The 19,484-nt window shown below is 41.3% G+C and overlaps 2 protein-coding genes across 3 annotated transcripts in view; one reads left to right on the forward strand and one right to left on the reverse strand.

Moving 5' to 3' along the window:
• NUSAP1 (nucleolar and spindle associated protein 1) overlaps positions 1 to 5,643 on the reverse strand; it is a 32,783-nt gene extending 27,140 nt beyond the window's left edge. Inside the window, exon 1 of the mRNA XM_029236299.1 lies at positions 5,484 to 5,643. Coding sequence (XP_029092132.1) covers positions 5,484 to 5,576 — 93 coding nt within the window. The 5' untranslated portion in view covers positions 5,577 to 5,643. The remainder of the gene's footprint in view (positions 1 to 5,483) is intronic.
• Positions 5,644 to 5,954: 311 nt separating this feature from the next.
• On the forward strand, positions 5,955 to 18,795 carry OIP5 (Opa interacting protein 5). Of its 2 annotated transcripts, XM_029239164.1 has the most exons (5): positions 5,955 to 6,273; positions 6,504 to 6,570; positions 10,943 to 11,065; positions 14,536 to 14,617; positions 18,700 to 18,795. In XM_029239164.1, exons 1-5 carry the CDS (start codon positions 5,955 to 5,957, stop codon positions 18,793 to 18,795), a joined length of 687 nt encoding a protein of 228 aa, XP_029094997.1. The 2 variants fall into 2 exon arrangements, with proteins under 2 accessions (XP_029094997.1, XP_029094998.1); XM_029239165.1 differs by lacking the exon at positions 10,943 to 11,065.
• The last annotated feature ends 689 nt before the right edge of the window (positions 18,796 to 19,484 follow it).

Consider the following 19,484-nt stretch of genomic DNA (forward strand, 5'->3'; position numbering starts at 1 on the left):
ATGCTGTGCTCAGGCTGTGAGTTTTACCAGAACACTGTGCATCAAGATATCAGGCACCACACCGGCTAGTAGTAATAAAGGAGAGACCTATTTTCTACTTGCTGTTGTTTCTTGAACCTCTCTTCGGGTCTTCTCTGGGAAGTGAGTGATTGGCAGGGCAGAATTTAGGCATTCTTGGTTCTTCTTTTTTTCTCCCTCAATCACTTTACAGAGGTATGACTGACATACAAACAGCTGTCGATATTTAATACATATAAATTGATATGCTGGGAGATCAATATACACTTGTGAACCCATCATCACTGCCTTAAATGTATCACCTCCGTTTCCTACCGCCCCCTTTGGATTTTTTTTGGTAGTAAGAGCCTTTAACATAAGATCTAACCTCTTAGCAAATTTTAAAGTATTGTTAATCGTAGGCTCTATGTTGTACAGATTTCTAGAACATCTTAAAATGCCATGAAAACCTCAAATATGCAACAGTGATGAAATGAAGGGCCTGTGGCAGAGCCAGGTGAGGGCATATAGCAGGAGGAATGATGGGGGGTGATGTTTGGGGGAGCTGAGCTGGAGGTGCCGATGTTAGCATCAGCACATTTTCATGCACTACCTCAACAACCTGTTCCAGGCACTGGAGAGACAGTGGTGAGCAAAACAGACAAGGTCTCTGCCCGCCAGGAACCTCTAAAGGTAGGCTACTGGGGAAACACCCTATTAACCAAGTAAGCAAAAATAAATGGTATGACATTAGGTGCTAGGAAGCAAAAACAAAACTGGAGGCTCAGGGTAGAGGCAGGGGAGGACAACCTGCGTTAGGATGGTCAGGAAAGGCCTCTCAGAGTTGGTGACTTTTGAGCTGAGATGTGAATGAGGCAGTAGGTGAAGATGCAGGGGAAGAGCATTCCCAGCAGAGGGAACACAAAGCCCAGAGATGGGCTGGTGAATTTGAAGGACAGAGAGAAGCCAGTGTGGGGAGCACAGTGAACACTAGGGTGAGTGGAGGGCAGGGAGACCAAAGAGGTGACCTGGGTCAAGAAGAGGGTTACCGGCCACAGCACGCAGTGTAGATTTCTTCCTTCTAACTAAAATTTTATTATAAAAATGTCGAGTCTATAAAAAGGCAAAATAGTCTAGTAAACACTGATACTCCTCACATAGATTCAGCAACCCTTAATATCGTCTCATATTTGCTTTCTTTCTCATTCATATGTATTTCTTGCCAAGCTGGTTGAAAATAAGTTCCAGACATCATGATACTTTACCACTAAATACATCAGCCATATCTCCTAAAAATAAGGGGGTATTTTCCTATATAACCTCTAATGCATTACCTAGGAAAAGTAATAATTTTCTAATATCCTTTGATACATAGCCTAAAATCAAATTTCCTCAATTGTCTCCAGTTTTAGCTTAAAAAAATTTTTTTTCCCTCCAAATCAGGATCAACCCAAGATTCTCACATTACATTTGGAGAAGTTTGGATTTTATTTTAGGTGTGAGGAAAATTTGACGAGAACTGAGCAGAAAAATGACATATTCTAAGTTTCAACTATCACCCAACTACCAAGAGAATACTATTTTAAGGCAAGAGTAGAGGCAGGGAGACCAGCAGACAGCCTGAAGCAGTGGTCAAGAAAGGAGGGTGTCATGGCCCAGGTTTACAGCACTGGAGATGGCACACAGGCCAGATTTCAGGTGTATTGATACTTGGGAGGAAGAGCTCACCAGGATGGATGGGTGTGGGCAGTGAAGGGGGGAATCAATCATTTACCGACACGGGGAATAGATCTTCATTGTTTTGACCTGATCATGCTGTTTACGATGCACTTAAATGCACAAGTCAGCAGATGAGAGGTCTTACTGAAGGTTTGGATTTGGGCGTCATTAGTTCCAGGTGAATCTAAAGTTCTGAAAATGAATAAGATCACCAAGGGAGAAGCACAATTAGAGAAAAGAAGGCCCAAGAGAGAACCCTGGGATACGCCACATTTAGAGATTTAGCAGAGGAAGAACTAGCAAAGGAGACTGGAAAGAAGTGCTAGCAAGGCAGGAGAAAACCAAATATCAAAGTCTAGAAAAGGAAGTGGTCTGAGCAGAAGGGAGGGTTCAATCACGCCAAATGCTGCTGATGGGCAGGTGAAAATAGATAGAGATGGACCACAAGCTTTGCAAGGTGCAGGGCATGGTGGCCTCAAAAACATCAATTTCAGTAGAAAAGAACAGAGAAATTGGGCAGTAGATAAAAGACGTGGGTCAGGAGAGGGGTTTTGTTTCTTTTTTAAAAGATGGATGACATTAAGATTTGATTGGGCGCATTATGGAAATGAGCCAGCAGAGTGAGGGAAACTGATGCAGCGGAGAGGAATAACTGCAGGAGTGTAGCCTCAGAGCGGGGAATGGGATCTCCAGCACAAACAGCAAGGCTGCCCTTAGGCACAGCCTTTTACCATAACATATAACAGGTGGAAGGCAAAGGATACGGGGACAGGTAGGTCTGGTAATGGAAAGATGAGGTAATTCTCAGTTTAATTGCATCTATGTTTCTATGACCTATGAGGCAAAGTCATCAAGTGATGGAAGGGCGCCAATCTAAGGTGAGAAGATATGAAATAACTGTCCTCAATAATGGGAAAATTAATGACTACCAAGGAAGTGTAGGAGAATCAAATAAATCATAAATTAAATTTATGGTCACATTTAAATTAAGTTCAGTCAACAAAGTTAGGGGATTTTCTCCAGCCAGGGTCAGCTGGTTAGTACAGGCAAGGATTAAGCACATAGCTTGTTTAATCAGGTGTGGAGTTTTGCCAGGTGAGGGAAGGGAGCTGCAAGAAGGTAGAAATAGTGGTAGTTTTATAATTGAAGCTTGCAAGAGTGAGAAAAGGACCCTGGTCGTACAATAAATCTTAGTAACTGACTCCTTCATTTTGCCTTACCATTAAGAGTAGTGTCTCACTATTATATATAGAATGGATAAACAACAAGGTCCTACTGTATAGCACAGGGAACTATGTTCAGTATCCTATGATAAACTATAATGGAAAAGATATGAAAAAGAATATATATATATGTATAACTGAGTCACTTTGCTATACAGCAGAAATTAACACAACATTGTAAATCAACTATACTTCAATAAAATTTTTTTTTAAAAAGAGTAGTGTCTCAAAAGAAAGTTAATATTTTCTCTTCTAAATTTATTTTGAATTTTGTCACACTGGTGAAATTTACTTAAATCTTATTCTGTTAAGTTTTTTAAAAAATCAAATCTTGATAATTTCTTAGAGCAATTTATTCAATTTTTTTGCTATGCACTTAGAATTTTAAAAAGGCAATTGATTTAATGAGTTCTTAAGCTGTACCAACTGTAACTTAAAACATTTTAATTATGGAAGATTTCAAATGTGTACAATGAACCCCCATGTATCTATCACCCAGTTTCAACAGTTATCAACATTGTGCTGTTCTTACTTCATCTAGTTCCCCCTCTTTTTCCTGGAGTATTTTATAGCAGATCCCAGGCATCATAACATTCTACCTGTAAATATTTGGCTAAGAGGTAAGGACTTTAAAAAAAAAAAGAAGCATAACCACAATACCACCATCATATGCAACAAAATTAACAACACCTTAATATAATTTAATACCTAGTCCAAGTTTAATTTTCTCCCATCATCTCAAAGGTGTCTTTTTGTAGTTGGTTATTAGAATGCCTCGTATAGTCAAATTTGTCTGGGAAAGAGCACCTCTAACAGATATTTGTTGACACCTACTGTGCACCAGATGCTGTATGCTAGGCAAGCAATGAGGTCTGCAGTGACACAAAATACTGTACTATATACTTTTTCATATACTTCATATATACTTATATGAAAACAGGTGATTAAATGGCTACCCCAATCAGGTTCCTCAAGAGACAATGATAGGTGGGACTTTCAGAAGAAGATCCAAGTCGCAACAGTTCTTCAGAGATCTAAAAGGTTGTGGGAACTTCATGTTAGACGGAGCGCCGAACTCAAGTAGGAAACCTCCATAGTAACTCTTCACAAAGGAGTTACCCTCTGGTGCATTGTTCCAGTGCTCCCAAGAAGCAGTTGTAAACAGTAGCTCTGAATAAGTATCCAATGCCTCCCAAATAAAATGTACTGCACTTAGTGCTGTAAAGACTTCCAAGGTGGATGGATGAGATCCCTGTTCAACGAACTTAACGTTTAGTAGAGAACGTATCTACACAAATAACCACAGTGCCAGATGGAAGCCTGCAAGTGCTCAGAAAAAGTACTTGAAATTATACTGCCTTAAAGGTGCAGAGGGTTCCTAGGATCACTCGGGTGGTGGACCTGTGACCAAGGGAATGAAGAGGAGGGGACGAGGTGCCAGGTCAGTGATGACATTTCAGTTGGACTGTGATGAGTAATTGGAAATTATTCATGCAGATAAAGAAGAGGGAGAGAGAAGGGGATTTGAGGCCAAATGATTAAAATTAGCAAAGGCAGAAAGATGGACAAAGGTGCCAAGTGTTAAGGCACCAGGACAGTCTGGATGCTGCACTGGATAAAAGATTCCAGCCAGATTGCAAAAAAAAATTTAAGAGATTTAAACCAAGGAATTAAGATTTTGTTTATGAAGTATTGAGGAGCCATTAAATACTATAGCTCAGAAATATCTCCAAAGATAGCCCTTTATCATTCAGCCCCAACAGGTGCATGGGCCCTGATTATTTTGTTTAAACCACTTAAAAACATCTGTGAGGAATGATTTAGGTATTCACTCCGTGTAAATACCACAGCTTGCAGAACAAAACTCCAGGGTACACGTTAATATGATGTGGGAAAATAAAATATAGAGAACCCCAATCCTGAATTGAACCCTTACATTTTCCCCCAAACGTTCTGAAGTCTCAAAGACCTCACCGGTTTTGAATAGAACACTACCACAATAGTGATCAATAGAGGAACGATCCGACTAAATCAGGGCTGAGTTGTAAAAACTTATCCACGGGGGAGGTCCCCTAAAAGTCATCCTTTCTTCCAGGTCCCCCATTTAAGTAGCAGATTTGGGGCGCTGTTACAATTTACAGAAATGTTAGCTGTTTGGAGTTTTCCAAAAGCCAAGGCAATTACTTCTGTGACTGCCTAACAATTAATCGGCATTTAGATGCAGCATTCCTTTAGCTCTCTGGGCCTGCGTTTCCTAACTGATGCCCTGGTATAAGTATAACTGAGTACTTCCAATAAAACGAAACCAAACAAACCCTTTTGGAGTCGGTGTCTTTGTGAGTCCCCAGGAAAGTCAGCCTCAACATAAGGTGAAAACTATGGCTCCCTCTCGGTTTTGCAGAGTTAGTGGGACCCTTCTGTGAACCAAATCTACCGCCCCAGGGCCGGGACAGCAGCCTCAACCTTTGGAATTCCCGCTCGGTCCCCTCCCACCGCGTCTCGTAGAGGCCGCTCGTCCTACCCCACCCGCCACTTGCCTCGTACCCTCAGGTTAGCCCGGAGGCCCAGACTCTTGGCCAAGTTCTGCAGGTCACTGTACTTGAAGGAGTCCAGCTCCTCCAGGGAGGGGACGGTCATGGCGAACTGCAATCCAGGCGACCACGCAGAGGATCGGTCCTCCACTCCCAAAAACGCCGTTCAAAACTCTGGCGCCGCTCTAAGCGTTGACCAAACCGAATGTTACAGAGTTTAAATTTAGAAAGCTGCACTTCCATTGGTTAAAAATGCCTCAAAGGCGGGGTCTCCTGGTGTTGACCAATAGAAAGGCTGACTTCCCCTCCACCAGACGCACGTTCTTCACCATCCCTCACCAACACGAAGGCGCCAAACGGCGTGTCCAGGCAACGAGTGCGCGGCAGCGCCCCACCCGGCTCACGTTGTCCAATGAGGACCCAGGAACCAAGCTTGGGGCGGGGCATGGTGCGTCTTTGAAACTGAGGCGCCAGCTGCAGGAAGATGGCGGCGAGGCCGCGGAGGCATCGCTCGCGCTTTGCAAAGCAGCCGCGGGGTGACTTTTGTGATGGCGCTAAGAAGACGATTGATGAACCTTCTCTTACGACTTCCATGGAGTGGGACACGCAGGTGGTGAAAGGGTCTTCGCCACTCGGCCCCGTCGGGCTGGGGCCGGAGGAGCCGTCCGGCCCGCGGCTGCCATGGTGGCTGCAGCCCGAGAGATGCGCTGTGTTCCAGTGTGCGCAGTGCCACGCCGTGCTCGCTGACTCTGTGCACCTCGCCTGGGACCTGTCGCGGTCCCTTGCAGCCGTGGTCTTCTCCAGTGAGTGGGCACGGCGTCTGGGAAGCGTTGCCGCTTTCTTACTGGGTGGCTGGGAGCCGGCTGGGAGGAAAGCGGGATGAAAATTTGGAAGGAAGTTAACTCCATTGCCAGGGGTCGGGGGCGAATCACTTTTCATGATTTTTGTGGCCATGATGAGTCTTTCTGGAGGGGAGAGTTTTTCCCTTCAATGCCTCACAGGTAGTCTTTCTGACCCGTGTTTGTCTTCCTAGGAGTCACAAATAATGTAGTTTTGGAGGCTCCCTTCCTAGTTGGCATTGACGGTTCGCTCAAAGGCAGGTACGTACTGAGAATTGCAGATAGATCTCTAGTTATTCCCTGACTTAATGAGACTGAGGAGCGTGGAACCGACTTGTACGAGGAGAAAACAGTTTATTCCTATCTTGCACTAGAATAAAAGTCTGTTCCATCCGTACAGTGTATTGGAAGGATGCTCCCTTTACCTGAGTCTTGTACGAACTTGATGTATTAATGAAATGGAAAAGATATTTGCGTGAGGGTTTTAAGGTCTTTCTGAGGGCCACATCTCCCTAGTGGGTTGTGCAAGTGAAGTGAGTTTAAGAAAGTTATGTCTAGTAGGGGAAAAAGAAGAAAATTACCTTTAAGTGTATAGTGAGAATCACTTACCATAAACTACAATCCTTTGACATAACTAGGAATTACAAGTTTTCATTTAACCTGGAATTTGTAATAAGTTATGGCAGGACTAATTCTGCTGTAACCCGGGGAAAAACACAGGTGGAAAGTTCCTTGAATATTGCCTGGTAAACTTTGCATCTTGACTGTAGTGTGATTTACAAGTAACAACAAAATACTCAGTTGAATTCAGTAGTACAAAGCTACTCAGTTTTCAGTGTTGGTTTTAACAGCAAGACAATTCATTCTGACCACAGTTTGGTTCAATTTTAATGTTAAATAGAGTTCGTATAGGAATTCTTAGTTGCTGTACTCAGTAATCAGGAAGAGTTCTGCAGCTCCTCTTTCCTAACTGAAAGACACTCCCTATCCTTGCAGGAGTGTCCTCTTCCCACCCAAAGGAAACAGAGAGGGAAGGAATGATGGCCTGCTTGGAACTGGTTCATTTGGGGCCAGAGGCAGAAACTCTCTGAATATCTTCTTAGAGGGAAGCACATCTAGCTAGAACTGTGCTGTCCAGTACCGTAGCCACTAGCCACATGGTGGCTATTGAGCACTTAAAAGGTGGCCATTCTGAATTGAAGTATGCTGTGAGTGCAAAATACACACCTGATTTTGAAAACTTGGCCCAAAACATTGAATAATTTAAAAGTACTGATTTTTTTTTTGGTTTTTGGCCACGCCGCACAGCTGTGGGAATCTTAGTTCCCAGACCAGGGATCAAACCCAGGCCCAGGGCAGTGAAAGTGCTGAGTCTTAACCACTGGACCCTCAGGGAATTCCCTTGATGACGATGTTTTCGAATGTTGGGTAGCATAAAATATATTAAAACTAATTTTACCTGTTTCTTTTACTTTTTTTTGAAGCTAAAAGAAGATGTAAAATTACTTATGTGGCTTGCATTCTTAATACACAGTACAGATCTAGATGGTTTATAAAACACTGAACAGAAAGTTCCATGTGTTTGGAATAAGGAGAGCCGTGGGACTCAGCAGGAAGAGATTTATTGTCAGGAGTTGGCTCACTAGATTATGGAGGATGAGAAGTCCCAAGAGACAAGGTTGATAAGCTGGAGACACAGGAGAGCCAGAGGTTTAGTTCTAGTCCAAGTCCACAGGCCTGAGATCCATGAGCCAAAGGTGTAAATTCCAGTACAAAAGCCAACAGGCTTCAGACCCAGGAAGACCTGAACGTTTCAGTTCAAGTTCAAAGGCAGGAAAAAAAGATCAGTGTTACAACTCAAGGCAGTCAGGCAAGAGGAGTTCCCCTTTTTCATGAGAGGGCCAGCCTTTTTGTTCTGTTCAGGTCTTCAACTAATTAGATGAGGGTCACCCACGATAAGGAGGGCAAACTGCTTTACTCAGTCTACTGATTCAAATATTACTCTCATTCAAAAACATCCCCATAAACACATTCAGAATAACATTTGACCAAATAACTGGGCACCCTTTGGCTCAGTCAAGCTGACACACAAATTTAATCATTACGTGTTAACCTGGCATCCACATGCATCTCCTAAACCCATATTTAATCTCCAAATAAAGACAATAACAAGGTCGTATTCTTCCTAACATGTTACAGCTATCTTGCATACAACTAAAAACGCACTAAACCCTCCTCCAGAAAAGGAGATAAAGTCCTTAAGTGATACTTACTTTTCTCCTTGATATCTCATGGCTTAAATACTATGATGTAAAATTAATACTTAAATACTATAATAAAAAGTCAGTACATCTTATGATACATAAGGGAAAAGAAAGGGAAGAAAACATAAACACACATATACATGTAAACCTATTCATAACAAAATGAGGAGATATTCATGACAATTACATTCCTGTAACTGGTCACATGGTCATAGCTGGTATTTATAACTACCCTCTTCCACTACCCATTCTGTATTCCTTTTGCCTTCATCAGGCACTCAGATGATCATAGTTCTTTACCTGGTGTGATACAAACCTTCATTCCTGGGCCATTAGCAGACTAATATTCAATGAAATATTTGTTATATGTTACATGCTAAGCATAATTTTGGGATCTCTTTACATTTTGCTCTGTGCCATTTATTTTTTTAAAGACACTTTTAAAATTATTTATTTATTTATTGTCTGCATTGGGTCTTGGTTGCTGCGTGCGGGCTTTCTCTAGTAGCAACGAGCGGGGGCTACTCTTTGTTGCAGTGCACGGGCTTCTCATTGTGGTGGTTTCTCTTTGTTGCAGAGCACAGGCTCTAGGCACGCGGGCTTCAGTAGTTGTGGCATGCGGGCTCAGTAGTTGTAGCTTGCAGGCTCTAGAGTGCGGGCTCAGTAGTTGTAGCTTGCAGGCTCTAGAGTGCAGGCTCAGTAGTTCTGGCGCATGGGCTTAGTTGCTCTGCGGCATGTGGGATCTTCCCGGACCAGGGAACAAACCTGTGTCCCCTGCATTGGCAGGCAGGTTCTTAACCACTGCGCCACCAGGGAAGTCCCAGCTCTGTGCCATTTATTAGTTTCTACAGACATTTGTCTATAGGTACTGTGGTTTGTCTGATATAAATTCCTACTTAGGAATTAATAAAAATGCAACTTTATTTCATGGCTTGCTTTTTGGTAATATAGTCACAAAAATACAATACTGAATGTGTGGTGTGGGACTTCATTTACCAGTAAATTTATATTTTGTTGCTTGGTCTTTAGTGTCCATTGACATGAATCTATTTTTAGCCATGCAATTATTATACTTTATTAGTACTCATTTACTGCATATAGTATGTTTATACAGATAATTTTTTTCCCTTACTAAACCACTCTAAATTGCTTTCAGTACATGAATGATGAAACAGTTAATTTTTTCTTAAATATTTTTTGTAATATTTGGATTTGTCTTATATACCAGCAAATAAGGTAAGTGACTTACCTACATGGTGTAACTAGAACTAAAATCCATGTTTCCTGATTCCTCATCCAGAAATCTTTCAAAGGATAAAGGAAAATAAAATAGCTTGCTAGGACAATATGATTTATTTTCTTTCTTTTGCATTTTATCTGGGTAATTTTTTAATTTTTTGTTATATCTGCAAATACAAAACAAAACGTGATTTGAATTCTATTAATAAATTGCTTAATAAGCCCTAATCGATTTGATTGTTTTACTTTAACTGGAAATTGGCTTAATGGTAGCTAATTTATATGGTCATGTGTAGTTTTATATGTTTAAATGTTTTTTTGTTTAAATAAATTTATTTATTTATGGCTGCATTGGGTCTTCATTGCTGCCCGTGAGCTTTCTCTAGTTGTGGCGAGCGGGGGCTACACTTCACTGCTAGGCACAGGCTTCTCAGTGAGGTGGCTTCTCTTTGTTGCAGAGCACAGGCTCTAGGCGCGCGGGCTTCAGTAGTCGCAGCACGCGAGCTTAGTAGTTGTGGCTTACGGGCTTAGTTGCTCCGCGGTATGTGGGATCTTCCCGGACCAGGGTTCGAACCTGTGTCCCCTGCATTGGCAGGTGGATTCTTAACCACTGCGCCACCAGGGAGGTCCCTGTTTAAATGTTAATCTTATTTGTTAGCTCTTTTTCTGCTTTCAGATATAAATTACTTCAGTGAAATGACAGTTACATATCATATGATTGCTTTTGTGGCCAGAATCCACAAGGGTATCTATAATCTCTGAGTTAACCTTTCTTTTTTTTTTTTTTTTTTTTGTGGTACGCGGGCCTCTTACTGTTGTGGCCTCTCCCGTTGCGGAGCACAGGCTCCGGACGCGCAGGCTCAGCGGCCATGGCTCACGGGCCCAGCCGCTCCACGGCATGTGGGATCTTCCCGTACCGGGGCACGAACCCGTGTCCCCTGCATCAGCAGGCGGACTCTCAACCACTGCGCCACCAGGGAAGCCCTTGAGTTAACCTTTCTTGAATGTGACATTTCCTCAGTCTCATTCCTATGATAGCCTATTTTTTAGGAATGAGTCCATAACATGAGTTATTTTGTATTTGTTCTCTGATTTTCTTTCTTAACCCAAATCCTGTTTTTTCCTCCCAGCACATACAACCTTTTATTCTGTAGTTCCTGTGAGATTCCCATTGGTTTCCATCTGTATTCTACTCATGCTGCCCTTGCTGCCTTGAGAAGTCACTTCTGCCTTTCCACTGACAAAATGGTGTGGTAAGTAGACTTAGATATTCTTTATCAAATAAATTTTAAAACATCTTCCAGAAAAGGCAGAATGTTTGTACCAGAGAAGATGCTAAAGCTAGGTACTGTTTCTTAGAAAAAAGATGGCAATGGGACCAAAACATAGTCTTATAACATTATGATCATTTTGGATGTCTCATAATCATACCATGTGTTAATAATCATACCATGGAATAACTGAGGATATTCTTTCATTCCAAGAACTTTTGGAAGGTAAGTTTTTGCAAAATAATGCTGTAGTAGACACTTTTGGGGTTTGTGCCTAGCCCCTGTCTCCCTCCCATAGTGTGGGACTTTGTGGCCATATTTGTTATCCTGTGTGATACCACCCCCAGGTGATGGGATCAGGAATAGACCTGACCTAAGCTAAGCCAATCAGGCTTTTTACCCTAAGAATTTGAAATAAAGACCCAGAGACACTGGTCATCTGTAGATGGAACTGGTGCTGAAGTTGGGAAGTGAAAGCTCTAGGTTTAGGGTAGATATTTTCTATGTCATGCATGTAAATGCAGAGAAATTTTGTCTACAGAAAAAGAAGAATGAAGCAGCTACACAAAGAAAAGTAAAAAGTAATGAACATGTGGCCTCATAAAGTCAGAAAAAGTTCCCTATTGTTTGTTCCTTCTCATGAATTACTTTGGATATTTCTTATCTTTCTAAATATAAATTCTACTTTTTACTTAAGCTTTTCTGTTATTGCAACAAACGGAAACATCCATCAAAGTCTCTTCTTGGTTATTAGAAACAAAAACAGCCATTGATGACCTAGTTTGTGTCAGGTATTGTACTATGCTTACCTCACTGAGTTTTTTTTTTTTCCCCTTACTGAGTTCTTAATGTAAGAAAACTGGGGCTTGGAGATGTGGAGGAGCTGAGAATTGAGTCCATGTCTTAACTCCAAAGCTTAATTTCCATTCATAAAACAGAAAGTTTCCTTTTCCTCATTTAATGCACTTGGATGGGTGTTTCTAGCTGAGCTATGGACAATAAGAGCAATAAAACTTATAAATAGGGGGGACTTACCTGGTGGTCCAGTGGTTAAGAATCCACCTTCCAGTGCAGGGGACGCAGGTTCGATTCCTGGTCAGGGAACTAAGATCCCACATGCCACGGGGCAAGTAAGCCTGCGTGCCGCAACTACTGAGACCATGCACTCTGGAGTCCAAGCGCCACAACTAGAGAGAAGCCTGCGTGCTGCAACAAAGAGCTCGCGTGTCGCAACTAAGACCCAACACAGCCACATAAATAAATATTTTTTTAAAAAAAACTTATAAATATGGGACTTCCCTGATGGTCCAGTGGTTAAGACTCCGTAAAAACAAACAACCTTAAAAATAAAGCCCATCCTTTGCCATGAGGTTTTTCAGTGCGCATTAGGTACACTATTTGTTCTTCGATGCCAATTTTCTTTTTTTTTTTTTAACATTTATTTATTTATTTGGCTAAACTTGGTCTTAGTTGCGGCACATGTGTGGATGGTTGTGGCGTGCAGGATCTTTAGTTGCGGCGTGCGGGATTTAGTTCCCTGACCAGGGATTGAACCACGGGCCCCTGCATTGGGAGTGTGGAGTCTTAACCGGGGACCACCAGGGAAGTCCCTCAATGCTGATTTTCAACAGGATATGTGTACTTTAGATGGATTGATATTTTACTTTCAATTTCTAGTTCATTCTTAAATAATTTCTATTTAGAATTAAGTTTAAAGACACAGGGAAAAGTATTTCTAAATGTGTGCTATTCGTAACCTCGAATCTTTTTTAGAAACAGTTTTAAGTAATTATTCCAGCCAACCTGTAATTGAGTTTTTGCTCAGGGAAATAAGCTTTTAGTAACAAAAATTTTTAATATAAATTTGAAAAGCATTATGAGATTTTTAAGTAATTTCTTAATCAAAATGAGGAGCTGGACTCAAAGGTCAGTATATTCTTTCTGATTAAGTAGAAATTAGGGAACTTCCCTGGTGGCGCAGTGGTTAAGAATCCACCTGCCAATGTGGGTGATATAGGTTTGAGCCCTGGTCCGAGAAGATCCCACATGCCGCAGAGCAACTAAGCCGGCGCACCTAGAGCCTGTGCTCCGCAACAAGAGAAGCTACTGTAATGAGAAGCCCGTGCACCACAATGAAGAGTAGTCCCCGCTCACCACAACTAGAGAAAGCCCCGCACGCAGCAACGAAGACCCAACTCAGTCGATAAATAAAATTAAATTTAAAAAAAAAAAAGGGAAAGTATAGGTAGCATGAGTCTGGGAATATGATAAATCTATGTCTGTGTGTATCAGAATGAATTTGGTTGCTAGTTACAGAAAACCAAAGAGTGGCTTTAACAAGTACAGGGTGGGGCAGTTGGCCACTCCAGGATTGTTCTAGTCGCTCAGCCATGACAGGGCTCTGGGTCAGCATCTCTGGTCCTCTTGGCCTTTTCCTCTTGGATGCTGCAAGTATAAGCATTACATCCATAAATAGTAGCATCCAAAACTGGAAGAAAAAGGATATGGTTAAGTGTGGGAACACAGGGAATGGTCTCTTTTTATCAGCAAAAATTTCCTTATCATTGGCAGAACTATGTCACATGGTTGCCTTAAGCTGGGAAAGCAAATATGTGACAGTAGGGAATAAGATTGCCACAGTTGGCCCAGAACAGTTATGATTCATCTTTTAGGACTGGACACACTGCTGCCCTAAACAAAATCTGGGTTCTGTTAGCAACAAAAACTTGAGGAATGGCTCTGGGGTAGGCAACCAACAGTATTTGTCACAATCGTGGTTACTTTTCTTCTGTGCTACACCATCTACTGGTAGAGTTATGAGGCTTATACTTATCTCAGTTATTCATATCACCCTGGTTTTTTTGTCTTTAGTTTGTCCTAGGATAATTTTAAATCATGTATTCTGGGCTGGCAAGGGGTGAGATGAGGCACAGGGTCTCTCTGATGACTTATTATTTTTTTAATATGTAAAAAATTATATATTTTTTTGCGTTATTTCTGACCGCGTTGGGTCTTCGTTGCTGTGCGCGGGCTTTCTCTAGTTGCGGCCAGCGAGGGCTTCTCATTGCAATGGCTTCTCTTTGTTGTGGAGCATGGGCTCCAGTAGTTGTGGCACGTGGGCTCAGTAGTTGTGGCTCGCAGGCTCTAGAGTGCAGGCTCAGTAGTTGTGGTGCACGGGCTTAGTTGCTCTGAGGCATGTGGGATCTTCTCAGACCAGGGATCGAACCTGTGTCCCTTGCACTGGCAGGTGGATTCTTAACCACTGTGCCACCAGGGAAGTCCCTCTGATGACTTATTAATTGAGAATATTTTTCCTACAAAATACATTATGAATCTTGAAATGGAAATAAGCAATAAGGCAATCTTTGCTTGACAGATATTGCAAGTTTGGCTCCTTGATAATTATAACTGTGGTATGGTACTAATATTTTCTCTCTATATTTTCTATTTAGCTACCTCTTAAAAACAAAAGCCATAGTAAACGCATCTGAGATGGATATTCACAACGTATCTCTACCAGAAAAAGTTGCAGAGGTAAAATTTCATGATGGTTGTGTGTTTCCTTTAATATAGGCAATTCCTAATTATCTGTACCCGTGAATTTAGGGGCAGTGAAATGGTGAATACGCCAGTAATTCTTTATACCTGGTTTGGCATTCCTTATTGAATTTGTGACACAAAGCAAAATAGTAAAGCCGTATTGTCAAGTCTGGTTCAGGAGGAGGTGGAGAGCTGCTGAGCTCCACATTCCTATTCCTCCTCTCTACTGGGTATGGACACCATCATCCTTCATAGGTCTTTCCTCTTTGCAAGCACCTCATGCTTAGATAGCTTGGAGGAGAAAGAGTGCTGAAACCATCGTTAAGAATTCTTACTTAAACGGGCTTTACTAGCATTTCATGGTTTCCAGTTGAAGAAAGAAACTTTGTTTCAGTAGCTTGCTGGCTTATTCTTAGTGGAAATTTGGCTATAACTTTACTACCGTGGGAAGAACAACCTTGGAATTTACTGTTGGTTTTGTTTTTAGCACTGTTAATAGTTTATTCCTCGGTAATTACACATTTAGTAACCAGGGCATTTACTTTTCAAAGTTTAAGTAACTTTTAGGACAGGGTAACAGTGATTTTTTTTTTCTTTTTTTGCATAATTAACTAAGCTCATGAAACCATGTTCTAAGCCAAGAATTGGCAAACTTTTTCTGTAAAGGACCAGATGACAAATGTCTTAAGCTAGACCATTCAGTCTCTACTATTCATCTCTGCTATTGTAGTGCAAAAGCAGCCATAGATGGTATATAAACACATGGATATAGCTTTGTAGCAATAAAACATTATTAAAACAAATGGGCAGCAGGCTATCCTGCAGTCCATAGTTCGCCTACCCTTGTTCTGAGCAACTAAGTTGATGAGCAGGGTCAGTAAATACTGTGGTTAGAAATAATTTGTATGGGAGATAACTTCTAGAATGGTGGCCCGAGGAGCTGCATGGACCCCTCCCCAACAAAACAGCCATAACCAAAGAAAATTATAAAGAAAACAGCCATCTTAAGTCTGTGGAAATTTTCCTCAAGGCTTAAAGCAAATGAAGAGATATTTATTGAAGAAAATCTACTAAACCTTGGTAAGAGCAGTGAAAACCTGTGGCATTTGAGCCACAACCTACTCCCTCCCTCCCTTGCCCCTCCAGCTCAGAGGGAGGGAGGCTTCATCTGGGCGAATGCAGCCAAGAGCACAGGGATCCTTTTCCCCTAGCTCTCAGTTTAGGGCTGTGGTATCTTCCCAGGAGGGGCAGGCTACCAGCATTTCTCATCAGAAGCTCTATTCTAGGCAAGAACAGCCATTTGTAGTGTGCAAGTTCTACCACTGGCACAACAGGCTAAGAGTACTAGGAACCCAGTCACTTTTGTCCCAGATTGCTTGTAGGGCAGAGGCTTCATGCTGACAGATGCAAGCAGAGAAGACCAGAAGCTACTGCCTCTGCCCAGCACCCTGCTGGTAAAGCAGGGGTGTTACTCTGAGAGACACTACCCCACCCCAGCTTGGGAGCCCATATTAAGAGGTAGATTGTAAAAAAAGAGCTCTGAAGCTTTCCTAAGGGAACTAACTTTATTTGGAACAGGGTGTGGGGATATTCAAGTCTAAGGATTCTACCCAGAACAATGGAGATTTTGGTGGTGAGCAATTAAGAGGAAGCTAATAGTCCACGTAAACAGTAAGCTAAACCATGGACAAGTTAGAAATTTATAAGAGAAAATCAGGGAAACAGACAGCTAAAATAAAAGCCCTCCTGGGGTTGGAACAAAAGAAGACTGGCCTTAAAGACTACCCCCGTATAAATGGGTCTGATTTTAATTGGATTAGACTGTGGAGCAATTTATGTCCCAGGGCACTGTCAAAATAGAGCAGTCAGCCAGAAATTAGTGAAGGCTAATAGCTGTGTGTGATATCAACAAAGGCATCTAGTTTACACAGAGCTCAGGGAAAAAGAGTCAAAGAAGGCCCTGCTAAATCCACTGTCATCCCAGGGTGACTGCACATTTCCAAGGCTGTGTTCTCCGAGGAGTGACATCAGAAGCTGCACACTGTGAGGGAAATAGACATCAGGGAAATAGTCAAGCCAACTACTAAACAGATAAGCAAAAAATAACCACTACAAGCCAGGACATGGGGTGGAGGTAGGGGGATGTTTAATATCCCAAGTTGCTTTAATATGTTATCTAAAATGTCTGGTTTTCAATAAAAATTAGGAGATATGCAAAGAAAAGTATGACCCATACACAGGATAAAATACAGGCATCAGAAACTGTTTGAAAAGGCCCAGATGTTGGGACTTCGCAGACACAGCCTTCAAAGCAGCAATTAAAAGTATTTGCAAAAGGGGCTTCCCTATTGGTGCAGTGGTTAAGAATCTGCCTGCCAATGCAGGGGACACGAGTTTGAACCCTGGTCCAGGAAGATCCCACATGCTGCGGAGCAACTAAGCCCGTGTGCCACAACTATTGAGCCTGTGCTCTAGAGCCCGTGAGCCACGACTACTGAAGCCCATGTGCCTAGAGCCCATGCTCTGCAACGAGAAGCCACCGCAGTGAGAAGCCTGCACACTGCAACAAAGAGTAGCCCCCGCTCACCGCAACTAGTGAAAGCCCACGTGCACAGCAACGAAGACCCAACGCAGCCAAAGATTAAAAAATAATAATAACTTTTTTAAAAAGGGCTTAAAAAACAAACAACACCTAAATGGAAATCCTAGAGTTGAAATACAATCAACAAGAGAACAAACATATGGACAGCAAGGGGGGAAAGTGGCGGTGGCGGGTGATGATGGTGGTGTGATGAATTGGGAGATTGGGATTGAAGTGTATACACTGATGTGTATAAAATTGATGACTAATAAGACCTGCTGTATAAAAAAGTAAGTAAAATTAAAAAAAAAACCAAAAGTACAATCAACAACTGAAATGAAAAATTCACCAGAGAGGCTCAACAGCAGATCTGAATTGGGCAAAGAATCAGCAAACTTGCAGATAGACTGATGAGATTTGCAATCTGAAGAAGAAAGAAAAAAAAAATGAAGAAAAATTAACTGAGTCTAAGAGACCTGTTGGACACCATTAAGCACACCTAAATATGCTTTGGTAATGGGAGTACAAAAGGGAAAGATAAAGTAGAAAAAATGTTCAAGGAAATAATGGTTGAAAACTTCCCAAATCTGATAAAAGACAATCTACATGTCTATAAGCTCAACAAGCACAGGTAGGATAAATGCAGAGAGAACTGTACCCCAACACACGGTAAAAATGTTGAACGCTAAAGACTGAAGAAAAATCTTTAAAGTAAGAAAAATGACTCATTGTGTCCAAGAGCACCCAAATAAGATTAATGGGCTCTAGAGTGACCTGTTCAAGCAAAATTTCCTGATGAATTTTGTGTATTCTTGTATCTTGGATCATAAAAAGTAGATTTTGTGCTATGCAAATTATGGCAGAAATATCTTTTCTTTTTTTTTACTTCAACAGAAGACTTATCCATGATAACTTTGTGAGTCTGAGTACAGGTTGTATTCTGAGTAACACTAAGTTTGGTTCTAGGTATAGCTATTCTAAGCTGAAAAAACTATTGAAAATTAGCTACCACAAACATCTGTTCTAAATCTGACAACCAGAGCTACTCTTGAAGGTGATTAGCAGAATATTAAAGACAGACATTTGTTACTGTGAACAAAGAATTGGAAAAAAAAAAAATTCTTGCTACTGGAAAATAAAGGGAAAGCCTGATTAACACTTCTGTTTCAAGCTTTCTTATCCCCCTTTATTCTTGTCTTCCTCCCCAGGTTTTGGAGTTATCACCAAACTGGTGATAAGGGCTAGGAAGGATGGAGACTAGAAGCAGTGATGCTCAGCAGTGGCTGGTCTTTTTCCACATGAAACTTTTTATCTGTCACCTTATTGTGCTCTAGGTTTGTTGTATAAAGTTCTTTCAGAAATAGAACAGATGTCCTTTTGAAATGTGTTGCAGTATTGCCAGCTCCCAATCACTAACTTAAGTCTGAAGTGGCTTCTAGAACCAGCAGATTGAGAGTTTAAGATTCCCTGATAACCTATGTATTTCTCTTCCCAGCTGAAAGAGAAGATAATGTTAACGCATACTCGCTTAAATTCACTCATCAAGATTCTGAAGGAAGGGACTCCTGACCAGTCCAAGCCAACAAACTGATCCAGAATCAAAGCTTGAGTATCATGTTCAGGCCTTATTGCTGTCTTCAACAACAGGTGCTGTTTGATCACTTCTCAAGAAAGTTCAGTTTCAAGGATGAATGGGAAATGTGGTTTATTGTTTACCTCTAGACTGATTTTCCAAGTGATTTGTGAAGCTGTTTCTGGAAGATGAGAAACTAAGGAGACTTCTGTCCAGGTTTCATAGTTATCTGTCTTAAGAATTTATTTTAGCTTCTTATCAATTTCATAATATTTATTTCGGAAAACATTTTGACTGCAAATTTAGGGATTAAGAGGCAATGTCCCATGAGTGCTCTGATCTAAAGATGCATGTTTGGCCTGAAAATAGCGTTGTACTTATGTTGACTATTATTTCTACGTGGAACAACTGTCATGAATACTGAGAAATCATTTTTTTCTTATGTGAAATACGGGTACATACATTTTCTGTAGGTTATGTTCAGTAAGTTAACTGCATAATATATGTTTCCCTTTTCTGTTGTAAACTGAGCTTAACAGGATGATAATGAAAGGAATGATAAAAACATCAAACATTTACCAAAATGCTTTCTTTTATTTTGCTTTATGTAGCACTGTGGCTCAGTAGTTCATCATATTATTCATTTAATAAATATTTATAAAGTATTATGCTAGCTGCTGGGGATGAAAGATAAGCAAAAACAGCTA

Source organism: Monodon monoceros, unplaced genomic scaffold (assembly GCF_005190385.1).
Source record: "Monodon monoceros isolate NGI ecotype Baffin Bay Population unplaced genomic scaffold, NGI_Narwhal_1 Super_Scaffold_21, whole genome shotgun sequence".
Lineage (NCBI taxonomy): Eukaryota > Metazoa > Chordata > Mammalia > Artiodactyla > Monodontidae > Monodon > Monodon monoceros.

Coding starts and splice junctions, on each gene's coding strand:
- OIP5 (XM_029239164.1), top strand. CDS start 5,955: ATGGCGGCGAGGCCGCGGAGGCATCGCTCGCGCTTTGCAAAGCAGCCG. Junction 6,274..6,503: donor TGCAGCCGTGGTCTTCTCCA/GTGAGTGGGCAC, acceptor TTGTCTTCCTAG/GAGTCACAAATAATGTAGTT. Junction 6,571..10,942: donor GACGGTTCGCTCAAAGGCAG/GTACGTACTGAG, acceptor TTTTCCTCCCAG/CACATACAACCTTTTATTCT.